The sequence below is a fragment of the Podarcis filfolensis genome, assembly GCF_964270895.1.
Source record: "Podarcis filfolensis genome assembly, chromosome: 1".
Taxonomy (NCBI): Eukaryota; Metazoa; Chordata; class Lepidosauria; order Squamata; family Lacertidae; genus Podarcis; species Podarcis filfolensis.
Genome location: NC_139604.1, coordinates 125,586,837 through 125,601,999, shown reverse-complemented (window position 1 = coordinate 125,601,999; position 15,163 = coordinate 125,586,837). Strand labels below are relative to the sequence as shown.

The 15,163-nt window shown below is 46.9% G+C and overlaps 1 protein-coding gene across 1 annotated transcript in view; it reads left to right on the top strand.

Moving 5' to 3' along the window:
- Positions 1 to 14,959, top strand: part of PPP1R36 (protein phosphatase 1 regulatory subunit 36) — a gene marked incomplete at its 5' end in the record, with an annotated part of 71,037 nt that extends 56,078 nt beyond the window's left edge. The window contains 5 exons of the mRNA XM_083609666.1: positions 1,703 to 1,843; positions 11,064 to 11,106; positions 11,223 to 11,416; positions 12,551 to 12,745; positions 14,664 to 14,959. Coding sequence (XP_083465792.1) covers positions 1,703 to 1,843; positions 11,064 to 11,106; positions 11,223 to 11,416; positions 12,551 to 12,745; positions 14,664 to 14,898 — 808 coding nt within the window. The 3' untranslated portion in view covers positions 14,899 to 14,959. The remainder of the gene's footprint in view (positions 1 to 1,702; positions 1,844 to 11,063; positions 11,107 to 11,222; positions 11,417 to 12,550; positions 12,746 to 14,663) is intronic.
- Between the last annotated feature and the right edge of the window lie 204 nt (positions 14,960 to 15,163).

Here is a 15,163-nt window from a genome sequence, read left to right as displayed (position 1 = left end):
AAAGGAGACTGTTAGCCGTTTTGAGACTCCTTCGGGTAGTGATAAAGCGGGATATCAAATCCAAACTCTTCTTCTTAAAGAAAAAAAGGAAAAAAAGAAAAGTGGACAGAACTCTCCCTTCTTTCTCCACAAATGCACCCAAACCTACTTTCACTAGTGCCTTGGCCTGGATATCTCTCCTCTGTTGCCCCTCGTGTGTTTGCAAGGAGCACCAACCCTCTTGCTTCCCTGGGGTTTTCAGGTGAGTCCACAACAGGCGAAAGCTATTTCCTGCTGAAATATACTCAGAGTCGCAAAGTGATTTCATGCTCTTTATTCAGCTCATAGTGGTGAGGAGGAATGAATGAAAGTCCCCTCAAAGCATCTGCTTTATATACATTATTTACACAATGGGCTGCACATGATTGGCTAATTCCGGAATTCTACTGTAAGCCAATCAGGTTGTGGATTCACTTCTATCTGGAGCTGGATTGGGTGGCTCCTGCGGACCAATCATACTGCTGCATTGTTCTAGGACCAATCAGACTGCTGCATTCTGAATCCTATTGTTCTAGGACCAATCAGACTGCTGCCTTTTGGATCCTATTGTTCTAGGACCAATCAGACTGCTGAAGTTTGGATCCCATTCAACTCAGTACATAACACCTGCATTGGACTCAGCCATAATGTTGTTGTCCCCACTGTCCTCCCCTTGTAATAGACTTTTAGGTTGCCTTTCAAAATATAAATACCTTTCAAAGACAGCTTACAAAGTACAGGTCAAACAAATGAGTCAAACCAACTTTTGTTTGAATTGGCAGCTGCCTTATGGCCCAACACCTACCTGTTTTGTTTTGTGTTGACCCAGGTGAGAACTTAAACTAGATCATTTAGATTAGATCACCACCAACGCTTCCTTAGGTGTTGGGACATGATTCTATGAATGTGGTTCAACAACATCTGGATGGCCACAGAGGATCCCCAGCCTGGAGGGAGGCCAATAAGGTGTGGCCATCCAAGATGTTGTTGGATCACATTCATAGAATCACAGAGTTGTAAGGGACCTCAAGGGTCATCTAGCCCAGCCCCCTGCCATGCAGGAGTCTCAGCTAAAGCATCTATGACAGGTGGCCATCCAACTTGTGCTTTAAAACTTCCAATGAAAGAGAGCCCACAACCTCCTGAGATAAACCGTCCCACTGGCATCAGAAAGTTCTTCCTGATGTTTAGTCGGAATGTACTTTATTGTAACTTGAAGCCACTGATTCGAGTCCTACCACCAGAGCAGGAGAAAACAAGCTGGCTCCATGATTCCCATCATCCCTGGCTATTGGCTCTGCTGGCTGAGTCTGATGGGTGCTGGAGGCCAACAACCTCTGGAGGACCACAGGTTAGCCACACCTGACCTACCTGGAGACATTCTAGCACACAACACCTTGGTCCTTCCTGCTCCTTATTTGCAATTACCCTACTGTTCTTTTGTATCACCTAATCTACTAATGATAGTCCAGGCATAGTGGATCTTGCTTGCCTGACCAGAGTCTTACTAGCCAATCCCAGGGCGTGCCACTCCAGCCCTATGATTTAATGATCTAATCTTTCTGTTGCTTTCTTTTATTTGGGTCAGAATTCCCTGGTGCATAGTGTTCTTGAGCGTCTAACCATGAGTGGGAGAGTGCTCTGTGCAATGCTTTTTTTAATGACTTGCTTCTTTGTGAAACAGGAAGCCCAGTGCCCTGGAAAGGAAAGAGATGCGGGAGAACCAAATCAAGCTAGCAGTGACCAAAAAGCACCTGGCTGAGCTGTACTGCATCCTCATCCTGGGGCTGGGAATGTCTGATCAGCATCACATGGCTTGTGGAAAGTAAGGAAACGGCTGCGCCCAGGAAATGCTTTTCTGTAATGCCATCTGCTCTTCGCAGCAGATGTCTAGGGAATAAAACAGAAGAAGTGGGAACTTGGGTTTCTGAGTGGGTTGTCAAAACCCAGTGCCCTTTGAGAGTCCTTTATGGAAACTGAAGGGAGACGTGCCGCCTGATTCTTAGCGTTTTCACCAGGAAGCAAATCCCAGAGAGTTCAGTGGGGAAGGGTTGTAGCTCATCTGGAGAGCGCCTGCTTTGCATGCAAAATGTCACCGGTTCAATTCCTGGCATGGGAAAGGCTCTTGTGAAATCCTGGAGAATAGCTGCCAATTAAAGTAGGACAGCTCCTGCCAGCCTAGCAGTTCGAAAGCACATCAAAGTGCAAGTAGATAAATAGTTATACGGCAGGAAGGTATACGGCATTTCCGTGCATTGCTCTGGTTCACCAGCAGCGGCTTAGTCATGCTGGCCACATGACCCGGAAGCTGCGTGTGGACAAACACCGGCTCCCTTGGCCTATAGAGCGAGATGAGCGCTGCAACCCCAGATTCGTCCGCGACTGGACTTAACTGTCAGGGGTACCTTTACCTTTACCTTAAAGTAGGACATGCTGATAGCTCAGTCGTGGGTAGAGTTGTGGGTTCAAGTTGGGCAAAAGTTTTCTGCATTGCAGGGGATTGAACAAGATGATCCTCATGGTCCCTTCCTATAATTCTATGATTCTGTAGTCTAGATGAGCCAATGGTCTAGCTCAGTAGAAGGCTTGGCTTGTTTTGAAGTAAGGATGCATAACTTCCAGGTAAACCTGCACTCAGGAAATCTGTCCAAGGCCTTAAGCAAAAATTATTGGGGCCGTAAGGTCCCAATGAACTCAGTGGGACACATTCCAAAATAACATCAGTTAGGATCACAGGCTAAAATTCTCATCATTTTTCCTTAGAAGTCACTAAAATCAGCAGTCATAGCCTCTGGGTGAATGTGTTCAGGATCTGGTGGCATGCAAATAGCTGTTGCAACTTAACAAAACTCATTACATTATTTACTATCAGATTTCTGTGATGAGGGCTACCACTGTCGGCTGCCTTATCGCAATGCCTTGCCAGAGAGTTTTGGGCTTGGCAATGGTGTGTTGGTAGACTGCACAAATCCAGCAATGTACTTCCGTGGTAGCTAATTTTTAGGCACTCTTACTCTTCTGAATAGCTAGGAAATACTTGGAAGGGGGCATGTCTTTATTCCCACGCTCCTAGCAAAGGATGATCCCTAGCTGCCGCTGGCAGTTTGAGTAATTTTGGAGAGAGAGACCTGAGTCTTAACATTTCGGTTGCTGGCTATTTCACCTGGAGATCTGATGTGCGAGCAGCGGACTTTCCCCCATCTATGCTCAATGCGTACGTTTGTAAAGAAGGGCAAATATTACACGACTGAAGTTCTGGCAATAGCTTCCAAAGGAAATGAAACTTGAGCAAGCTCTGTGCCTCTGGAATGTCTCAACACGCAAAGAAGTGGGATGAATGTCACAGTATGAAGGGGAGGGGCAAGTACTTTTTAAAAAAATATTTTAAATACTTGGGCCAAATCCCTTGCGATGACTGCCACCTTACAAAGCCCATGAAAACACAGCAGCCCCTACTACATCTTTCCCAGCCCTGCTTCCACTCCCATTAAGGTTGCCATCTCCGGGAAGAAAAACCAGTGTGGCCTGCTCTTGCGAGTTTAGCAGATGTTTTCTATGCAGGACTCAGCAAACAAGGCTTTTCATGCTATGGAGACAAAGACAATCTCCTTCTGCTTGCTGCAGATTCAGTGTCTGTTAAAAGCACCACTACAGAATTTTGTTCAGAAGGCAATGACAGCTCCCGAACCAAAGCCTGCTAGTCTTACCAGGTGCTCTAGAGCAGGGGCATTCAGGCTTCAGGCTTGCTGGATCCATTTTGTAGGTTTTGTTTGCAAGAACCTGAAGTTATACCAACAAGGACCAGGTACAAAGGGCATGTGTTGACATCTGTCTTTCTCAAGAGACAATGGAGTGTCGGGAGGTGAAGTCAAACCACTTTGTTAGCAGCACCAAGTGACCTCCCCAGGGCACAAGCCTGGGCAGCGTGTATGGAGGTCCTGGGCTGCCCAGACGACAAGACACTGCCCCCTCTCGGACTCGTTGATGTGGTCCAAAGGAAAGCAGAGCAAGACGTTTGGCACCAGCTTGGCTGCAGGAGTTGCTGGAAGGCGCCATCCAATTGCCTTAGGCACTTCACTCTGGATTTGTGTAGGGTTTACTCCTGAAGACGTCCCACAAGGCAGCGGAGGTTCAGGACCAGAGTTTTCCTTCTCATAGATGGCTTACAGTTAAAATTGAGGAACAGGGTGCCTCTGAGCCAAGGGCTTTGACCTGAGCCCATAGTTCTTTCCCCCCAAACCCATTCTTGCTTAGCTTTGTTCATTTCTGCAGCCTGATTTAGTTGCAAAAAAGAGATTCAAACAATCGGGAGTCTCACAGCAAGCTACCCACATATTTGCCTTCCGCTCAGGCCTGTCCTATGTTCTTATGTTCTCTAGCCACCCTTCTCTTGACCCCAGCCTGGGGTTCCAATCTCTTCAGCTGCCCTCTGTTGCTGTTGACAGCAGCTTGATCAGTAGGCATTACCAGGTGGTCCTCTTGTGTTGTGAGAAGCTTAATCTGCTGGTTTCTGCTGCTAAAGGTTCAGGTACAAGTCAGGCTGATCCCTCACTGCCCCCAGGCAGCTAATAACACTAATGGTGGTGGAAAGAGGACTGGAGAGAAGGGCTGGTACTGGGGAGAAGTGTTTGCATGCTTGAGCCTTGCCCGCTTTGAATCACTCACTCTCACTGGCTTTCTTCCAGTATGTGGCTTCGAAGGACAAGAAAAAGCCCCAGACTCTTATAATGACATGCAAAGCACAGGTCCACCTTGGCAGGTCATTTCTTTGACGTGTTTATGAGTCGAGTTTATTTCTCCTGCACCAGCTCGGGCATCCTTTCTCTGAGCTTCGTGATGGTGCAGAGCAAGAGAGGTAAACAGCGGCAGCTTATTTCAGATCGGTTACACTCCCCCAAGCTTGCATGGCTGTTTTGTTCTTGGCAGGAAGCTCATGCTCGGCGTTCAGAACCAAAGCCGCGTTTATTCAGCGCGAAAGTCCCCATGGGGATTTGTCTTCCTGTTTAGCTGGACGTGACCTGCTGCGAGGGCCTGCTGGCCTGTGCTTTTTCAGAAAGCCCACGAGACTTCAGGAACGGAGAGAGAAGAAGTTGTCTCGGCAGCTTTAGGAGAGCACCCTTAAAGACGCGCAGACTCCCAGCTGGAAAGCGAAGGCTGCCGGGGAGCACATTGCCCTGGAATGAGCTTTTACTGATATGATCCCAGGGTGAAGCAGCAGGACTCAGCCAAATTAACTTGCAGGAAGAATTCCAGCGAGGCCTTAGCTGGGGTTAGCAGACTTGGCAGGAACACAGAGTCCCATGTTTTACAATCTCTTCTGAATCAGTGTGTTCCTGTGGAATCAAGAGTTTTACTCCCCTCCCCATCCCCGTCCTAGGGTTAGGATTTGAGTGAGGCTTGGGCACTTGAACCTTGGAGGGCCTCATAGGGTAGAGCAGGCAGAGGCACATCTGCTGAGGTGCACGGAGCAAGAAAATGCCCCAGAGCTCATTGAGGCGTCTGGCTTGCAGCTGCTTTGGTCCATGAAAGGTTTGGGAAGGTTACAGACAACCTATGCTGCCTCAGAGCCGGCTGTGCACAGAGTGAAAACCAAGCAGACAGCGCTGGCTTCTGGGTCATAGGAAGCTGCCTCAAAGGAGATCCATTTGACCATCCTGCCCACCTGTTATCTAGTCTGACTGGCAGTGGTTCTCTGAGATCTCAAGCCTTTCCACCTCACCTGCTACGATTAGACCCCTTTCAACTTGATATACCTGGCACTGAACCTGGGACCTTCTTCATTCAGAACACCTGCTGCACCCTTGTAATAATAATAATAATAATTTATTATTTGTACCCCGTCCATCTGGCTGGGTTTCCCCAGCCACTCTGGGCGGCTTCCACAAAGACCAAAAATACACTAAGATGTCACACATAAAAAACTTCCCTGAACAGGTCTGCCTTCAGATGTCTTCTGAATGTCAGGTAGTTGTTTATCTCTTTGACATCTGGTGGGAGGGCGCTCCACGGTGCAGGCACTGCTACCGAGAAGGCCCTCTGCCTGGTTCCCTGTAGCTTTGCTTCTTGCAATGAGGGAACTGCGAGAAGGCCCTCGGTGCTGGACCTCAGTGTCCGGGCAGAACGATGGGGATGGAGACGCTCCTTCAGGTATACTGGGCCGAGACCGATGAGGGCTTTAAAGGTCAGCACCAACACTTTGAATTGTGCTTGGAAACGTACTGGGTCTTTCAAGACCGGTGTTACGTTGTCTCGGCGGCCACCCCCAGTCACCAGTCTAGCTGCCGCATTCTGGATTAGTTGTAGTTTCCGGGTCACCTTCAAAGGTAGCCCCACGTAGAGGGCATTGCAGTAGTCCAAGTGGGAGATAACTAGAGCATGCACCACTCTGGCGAGACAGTCTGCGGGCAGGTAGGGTCTTAGCCTGCATACCAGGTAGAGCTGGTAGACAGCTGCCCTGATACAGAATTGACCTGCGCCTCCATGGACAGCTGTGAGTCCTACGATCCCAGCAGCTGCTCAACCCTGCCAACCTTGGGCACCACCCATGATTTTTAAGGGTGCCTGCAATCCCTAAAAGCAGCTTGGCACCTTGGTATTATTTGTGTCCCCTCTCCCTGGGCCGCCTAGCCTGCCAAAGGACTCCCCTTGTGTGGGGAACAGGATACTCAAAACCTCCACATTTCTTTCTTTCTTTCTTTCTTGCCTTGTGTTGAAGTGCCAAACCCGAAACAAGGGACACGCCCTGACTCTGAGCTTTGTTCTCCTGCATGTGCATGCACTTTGCATTTTCAGGAAACTGTGTAAAAAAGAATTTATTTCAAAATAGTACAACAGGTGTAGTCAGAAGGTTCTTTTTTATTGTAAATAAAATCATCTTCTATCTCTTTTTCTATTTCTTTTCTTTCTTCTTCTATATTCTTTTGTATAGTTATAATTTGTAATGTCTGAAATGTAATATTTTATATTGTATGTATTTTAAGTTCTTTGTATAATAAAGGTTGAAATTCAAACAAACAAACAAACAAAAACAGAAGGCGTCATGTCTCGGGTTCAGTTTTTTGTATCTGCAGCCAATTGATACGAGGCAGCTGGGCTGCCAACACACCTGAGACACAGGAGAGCCGCTGCCTTCTGCTTCTGCAGCAGCAAAATCTGTGTGATCTTGGGCGGTGCCTTGCCACCCGCAGGTGCTGCACAGCTGCAGGTTCAGCAGCGTCCTGTCAGCCATCCTCGTCGCTTGCGGCACAGGGAGTTATTTTCCCTCTTCTTGTCGATTCGGCAGGGTGAGCCGCACCAACTCCGTGGTTAATTGTAGGCTGAGTACAGTCGGTGGCCCAGCCCAAAAATGCTGTGCATGCAAGAGTCAGCATGACAAAATTGTTCAGTGACCCAACCAGAAAGCCTGGCTCTGAATTCCAAGTATTGCAAACACACACACACACACACACACACACACACACACACACCACCCCCTCCCGATTCAGCTGCAGGGATAGAGTGAAAATAAATACAGGGTGCCACCTGAGCATTCTGTACCTCAGATGCTTGCATGTTGGGCAGAAATTCAGAGCTGGAGCTTCCCCCGTTGCTGCATTTTTTCATGTCAGGAAAATCCCAATGACTTGGGAGTTTTCAGCATCTTGAACAGTGCCCAGAAAACAACTGGCAGCCAGGAGGCTGAGAAAGGCTGCTTACCTGGTGGTTAATTTTTAAGGAATATAAGTAGACAGCACCAGGACCATATTATGAAGATCCTTATCTGCCCCTGGTCAAAAGAGCCTTGAATTCCACTGTCAAGAAAAGAAAGAAAAAAAGAAAGAAAGAAAGAAAGAGCAAGCAGGGCTGAGCATAGAGATGCCCAACTGTTTCACAAACCTTCTGCAGGCAACCTGAAGGGAGCTTTGGAATCCCTGGCGTAGAGAACTTTAGCACACGTCTGAAAATGTGAAATATCAGGAACCGTATTCCTGGGGAAGGTCCGTAGCTGCTGACTGCTAGAGCCAATCCTGAGGGCGGCAACACGAGAAAGGGGCCTTTTCTGCCCTGGCTCCCCATTTGGGGACTGCTCCACCCAGGAAAGCTTGCTCGGCGCCTTTGTTACATCACTTTAGGCACCAGGCAAAACCTTTCCTCTATAACCAGGCCTTTGGCTAATTAAACAATCTGTGGTCTTTTAAAGGGGGGGGGTATTGTTTTGTTTTGTTATTATGTTACATATTTTTGTGTTTTTATATTGTGAACCAGCTTGCAATCTTACGATGAAGGGCAGTATATAAAATTTAACAAAATAAATAAATATTTAGAGCGGCCTATGCTGACTGGGGCTGATGGGAGTTTTAGTCCAGAGTTGAGGGCCCCCAGGTTAGGAAGGTTAAGCCTAAAGCAGGGGTGCCCAAACTTTTTTCAAAGAGGGCCAGGTTTGATGAAGTGAACATGTGTGAGGACCAAAGTTGTTGAGATAAACTGCCACAGGGGCCGGATTAAACCACGAAACGGACCCTGAAGAGCTCCTTAGTCACACTGAAGTGGGGTCACCAGCCCTTTGGGGCCTAAGACCACATCTGTAATCTTCAGAGACATCTCTTGTCACAAAATGGCAACACCGTCCCCCAAAACAACATTTCACAGAAGCCCAACTTTCTCTCTGAGGCTAAAAGGGCCCAGAGAGAGAAATTCAGCTTCAGCTCTAGAGGGGAAAATGCACACAAAGAAACCCTACTCTTTTCTGGAGGGTCTCATCCTGCCCCCCACCCACTTGTGTGATTCCCAAGCTTTGTGTGTGCAGAGCCAAAGTGTGGTGAAAATCTTGGAACAAGGCAGAGGTGATGTTGCAGAGGGGCCCTTAGATGGTATTTGCAGAGGACCTTGCCATTTTTTAAACGGGTTTTGTAGATTTCCTTCCCCTTTTACTTTGTTAGTGCCTCATACAGTGAGGAAGGAACCAGGCATATCTGGCTCAGGGACAGGGTTAGGTAATATTTATTGCTGCCAGTTTCCTCTGGGGCAAATTTACATAAGGGGAGGGGAAGGATCTGCATTTTGTTCTCGCAGCTGCGTATATTAAATACACATGTGTAGTCAAATTTAGAGATCTTCCATAAGCCAGGAGGACGCTCTTGGTTTGAGACTGGGAGAGGGGCTAAAATAGGCAAATGATTTGGGAATGCCAACTTGACGGAGCTAAAAAAAACTCAAAACCTGGCCAGCTTCACTGCCATTAACACCAGTTTGATTTATAGCTGAAGCTTTCCGTGAAATGGGACTAAAGTACAATTGCCTCTTAGTGCAGTGTGTTCTATGTGGGGCTTTCCTGGAGTTCTGACTGGTACAAAATGCTATAGCTAGACTTGATGGGATCGGATGACCACAGCCATGTAACATCATTGCTTAAAAGCTTGTACATATGATACCATGCCTAGTTCAAGGTTCATGCATTAATTTAAAGGTAAAGGGTCCTCTGGCCATTAGGTCCAGTCGTGGCCGACTCTGGGGTTGTGGCACTCATCATGCTTTATTGGCCAAGGGAGCCGCCGTACAGCTTCCGGGTCATGTGGCCAGTATGACTAAGCTGCTTCTGCCGAACCAGAGCAGCGCACCGAAACACCGTTTACCTTCCTCTTGAAGTGGTACCTATTTATCTACTTGCACTTTGATGTGCTTTCAAACTGCTAGGTTGGCAGGAGCTGGGACCGAGCAACGGGAGCTCACCCCGTTGTGGGGATTCGAACCACCGACCTTCTGATTGGCAAGTCCTAGGCTCTGTGGTTTAACCCACAGCGCCACCCGTGTCCCTGCATTAATTTACAAAGCCCTTAAAAAATTGGATCCAGAATATCATAAGGATTGGTGAATCCCTTACATCCCAGCCTGATCACTGAGTTCTTAAGGGAGTCTCTGTTGGTGGTGGCCCATGGCTCAGCTTGCATGGCTTGTAACTGCTAGAAACCATGTCGCCTGGGTTGGGGGCTGAAGCCTGAAATTCCCTCCCAACTGAGATTAGACAAGGACCCTCCATGTTGAATAATTCCTGGATGTCAAGATCCAGGTTTGGGGCAAATACTTAGTACGCCTTCTGCGTTGCTTCCAAATTTCCTCACTACCCCCCCAGCATAGGAAAAGACCACATGTTCAGCAAAGTAAAAACTGGTTTACTTACAAACTCTCTAAAGGTTGGATTCATGTGCTTCAGACCGTGAAACAAAGACAGTAACAAAGTGGTAAGGGTTCCCAGATTATCGGTATAGGAACTCAATAATGGCTGGTGAGAGCCATGCGGCTGAGCTGGAGCAACAAGCTCAAACTTCTTCAAATGCTGAGCATCTCAGGTAGAGTGAGGAGGGATGGGGACAATAGGCTTGATTACCTATTTCCTCCCAAAGTAAAGGAAATAAGCCTGCAGGACAGCTTACTCTATTGTATTAACCCCTTCATGCATTAATTAGAGCCAGTTATATGAGAATAGTTGCCCCACAACTTTCTTATTTCAACCAGCATTTTAAGGTAGTGTTCTGATCTTATGTTGATTTTTAATTGCTCTTATTCTCTGTATGGTTAGATTTTTTTTCTTTTCTCCAAACCATTTTATTTACCCTACTTAGAAATTCTGACTATTAAGTATTATTTAAATATCTGAAATAAAGCAAACAAACCCACTTCCCCAAAAGATTGTATTTTTTTTTTTTTTTTTTGCAAAAGAGAAGTGGGGGGAAATGCGCTGGGAATCATGAGATAACACTTGCTTTGATGCAACATTGTCTAACCTCCCTACAAACAAATCAGGATGAAACTGCATTTGTGGGCCCCCTGTCATTTTGGCAAGAGGAAACTGCAGACTGGGAGCCCCCACTTCCAAAAGCCATGATCTTGGTAGTTTCATTGGGGCATGGGAATGAATTTTACCTGCCAGCGTTTGGTCTTGATTCTGTTTCTTGGTCATGCTAGACCGTGACAGAATGTCGAGGAAACTCCCTTTCATTTAGGAAGATGTTTATGGAGTACTTTCTCTGTTTCTGTCTGTGGATTTATTCTTCTCTTCCACATTTTAGGAGGAAAATATCAACAACACAGAAAGACAGGGATTTCTTTGAGGTAAGAGCGGTCGCCTGGAGGAACAGAGCAGCTAAGGGTTGTCTCATCTTTAAGATAAGCTGCAACAATAGAGTAGATCACCTCCATTTTTATTTTTATCTTATTTCTGCGTTTAGTGCTTGTACAACTTCTCCTCCTATGTGGCTTTTGTGACGTTCAGACAGAAGAACCTCAAGGAAATCCAGCAGGAAGTTGGCCGGCTGCTCCGCTCAAACATATTCAATCCTGCTCTGAGAGAGACAGCTAAACCCAAGGAGTTGAAAACAGACGTGACCAAGGAGGTGAAGAAGGTCACTTTCCGCTATCGCAAGTATGGCCTCATTTTCTCTCTTCTCTCCTCTGTTATTGTATGCCTTGCAGATATTTATATCGGGGGTGGGGAACATTCTTTTTAACCCAAAGTCCTGCCAAGGCCATATGCCAGAAGTGGCTGGAGCCTGCAGTAGGTTACATTCCAACCATACAAAAGTCAGAATTTTCTGCACATATCGTCTCCACCCGGGTGAACAAGAGGCATTATTGTAGTTGTAGGGCACATTCCAGCCTCATGATCATAGAATCATAGAATTGTAGAGTTGGAAGGGACCAAAAGGGTCCTCTAATCCAACCCTCTGCAATGCAGGAATCTCAGCCAAAGCATCCATGGAAATGACTGTCCAACTTCTGCTTATACACCTCCAAGCAAGGAGGGTCCACAACCTCCTGAAAGAGACTGTTCCACTGTCGCACAGTGGGAGCCAGTGTGGTGTAGTGGTTAAGAGCGGTGGATTCGTAATCTGGTGAACCAGGTTCGATTCCCCGCTCCTCCACATGCAGCTGCTGGGTGACCTTGGGCTAGTCACACTTCTCTGAAGTCTCTGAGCCCCACTCACCTCACAGAGTGTTTGTTGTGGGGGAGGAAGGGAAAGGAGAATGTTAGCCGCTTTGAGACTCCTTCAGGTAGTGATAAAGCGGGATATCAAATCCAAACTCTTCTTCTTCTTCCCATTGGAAAGTTCTTCCTGGTGTTTAGTCGGAATCTCCTTTCTTGTAACTTGAATCCATTGGGTCAAGTCCTTTGCTTCAGAGCAGGAGAAAACAAGCTTGCTCCATCTTCTATGACAGCCCTTGAGATATTTGAAGATGGCTATTGTATCTCATCTATCCACATACTTTCCCGTTGGTCATTCATTCATCCCATGTTTTTCAATGCATTTCCTTGTCACTTTCCTAATTGCAAAAAAAAAAAATCCATATTTTTTAGTAGGTTTGTTTCCCTGAGGCAATCGAGCACTTTAATCCATTTTAATTCTGCAAATCTAAATTTCCAGTATGTGATTGAATTCTGCACCCCCAAAGCCTGCAAAATGCTGTCAGTCGGGAGGTACGCTGTATGATGTCACCCTTACTTGGACACCTTTCCCTTATTCATTTTTTATTTTATTTTTTTAACTATTTCTTAAAGGAGCACCGATGTAAGGCAGCCAGCCATCCGAAGCGTCATGGACCAGCGATCGCCGGTGCTGAGCACCTTGCTGCCGATGCCTAAAGACAGCGCTCAGTACCTTTTCCAGGACCATTACCTCCATGCTGGCAGAAGTCAGCCAGCCTACATTCCTGAAGAGCTGCCACCCTTTTCCTCTGTCGTGCCAGAACCCAAGTAAGGAATGCAGGGCTTTTCTACGCAATACGTGACCACAAAATCTAACAGGGAGCAGTGGCCTCTCTCACAAATATATCTGAGTTACTCATAGTCTTGAGCCTATTTGAATGTGCTCTAAATGTATTGGGTGCATCTGCCTTGTTTGCCCATGTGATGGCCATGGGGAAAGCAAAAGGACATTGAAGACCCTGCTAGAGCAAAAGAGAGGAAAGCTAGCAGAATAAAATCCAATGAATGCTTAACCATTGAGTTTTGATGAGAACGGCTTGACCTCACCCCAAAAGGCACACTCCTCCATTGTCTCCCGAGACAGACGGATGCCAACAAATTCAGGCCAATGGACTACGTTGGTTTTGGTGACATGCATCCTGTCTGTCTATTTGTTCCACCTGGCAACAATTCTGTCTGCTTTACCCCAAAAGCAGAAAACAGGGAGAAGGGGACTCCAGCTACCAGACTCTCCCATCTTTATCTCTTTGTTTCTTATCCTGCCCGTTCTCCCAGGAGCACAAGGCAGCCTACCTGGTTCTCCAGACACCCATTTTATTCCCAGAAATCGTATCGTATCGTATCGTAAAACCTTTATTGGCATCACATACAACATCCAAAACAAATCAATACAGAATTACCACTTCCCCAGTGGCACAAAGCATTTGCTAAAAGAAAGGAGGCAGAGCAGTCTATCGTCACATCTCTTGGTCTCCAGGGAGATCAGATGTCTGCCGTGTATTTCGACGACAAAAAACCAAATAGAGATATTTAGCCACTAACTTGGTGAGCTCCTGATCATTCCCCAGTAATAGAAAATGTATGACCTCTGACTCTGGTTTCCATTTGGGGATACAGAGTTGATATAGAAATTGCTGGCAGAGATCAGCATATAGTTTACAACTGAAAACAATTTGTGTAAGGGTTTCCACCAGGTGGTCTTCACATGGGCAAGTTCTTTCTCCTTCCACCCTGCCTGAGAACCTTCCCCAAAGGAGGTTTGATGGATTTGAATTAAACCTGGCCAGCGAAAATGCCCTTCTTTCTTGAGGGTTAAGCAGAAATCCAAGGTAATTATGGTTAGAAACTTCTCAGAAATCACCTGCGAGGGAGAACCGAGGGCCAAACTAGACCTTAGCTGTACTGTATCCTTAAGTGCAGTGTTTTAATTATTATTTTAAATGCAAACTGTTTTAAAAAAACAAACTTGCATTTCAGGGCACAGATACAGAGCTCAGGTATTGCCTAGTTTGGTCTTGTGAGGTGATGATTGCTACAAGGTCACACGGTGAGCTTCATAGCCGAGATGGGCATTTGGACCTTGGTCTCCCCAGTCCCGATACAGCACCCCAACCACTTTGCCATGGTGTTAAGTGGTGGAATATACCGTATTTTTCGCTCTATAGGACGCACTGGACCATAGGACGCACCGGACCATAGGAGGGGGAGAACAGGGGAAAAAAATTCCCCCCCTCTCTGCTCAGCGCCCCTTCAGCGAAGCGGTAGGAGAAACGGAGCCCCTTCCATTTCTCTTCCCACTTTGCTGAAGGGGCACTGCACAGAGAGGGAAAACTGTGCAGCGCCTCTCCAGTGAAGCGAAGCCTGGAGAGCAAGAGGGATCGGTGTGCACCGACCCCTCTCGCTCTCCAGGCTTCAGACGGCTATCCGCAAGCCTTCTGAGCGCAGCAGGAATTCCTGCGTAGCGCTCCGTCTCCCTGTTCTGGCTTTGGGCTTAGCCGTGCATCCTGCATTCGCTCTATAGGACGCACACACATTTCCCCTTAATTTTTGGAGGGGAAAAAGTGTGTCCTATAGAGCGAAAAATACGGTAATCCGTATGCTCTAGCAGCTAGTGCAGTTCCTTTAGCCCAGGTGTAATAGGTGGGCATCCACTCAACAACCTGGCTGCGCTCTTCTTCTCCGGCAGGATCGGCATCATTGGATGCCCACGCCACAGATTTATCCCTCATACGCTTCAGCCTATCGGGACGCAGGATGCTGAGAACGAGGATGATGAAAGCCTGAGATCGGAGACAAGCATCTCTCCAGCTGTTTCCCAGGAGCTGAATGTCTCTCCTAAGGTCCCTCAAGGCAGCGCGAGCCTCCAGTCCGTGGCGGGTTCAAGGGCTACCACCGAAGCAGATTACGTTGAGAATCACTAGCAGCGTACGCTAGCCATTAGGGATAATTTTTGTTCGTTTAATTAAACTCTTTTGAAACGTTTGCCGTTTGAATTGTATCCCTTGTGTACTCCAGTCTGCAGGGAGAGTATAGCAAAGCCAGGCTACACTTTCCACTTTGCCAAGCTCCCAGGACAATACAGTATTCGGTGCATTAAAAAAAAAAAAAAGACCATTAAAGCAAGTTAAAACTGTCTGCGTTAAAACCAGAATAAAGAGGTTTTTTTGAAACTAGACATAGTACGCT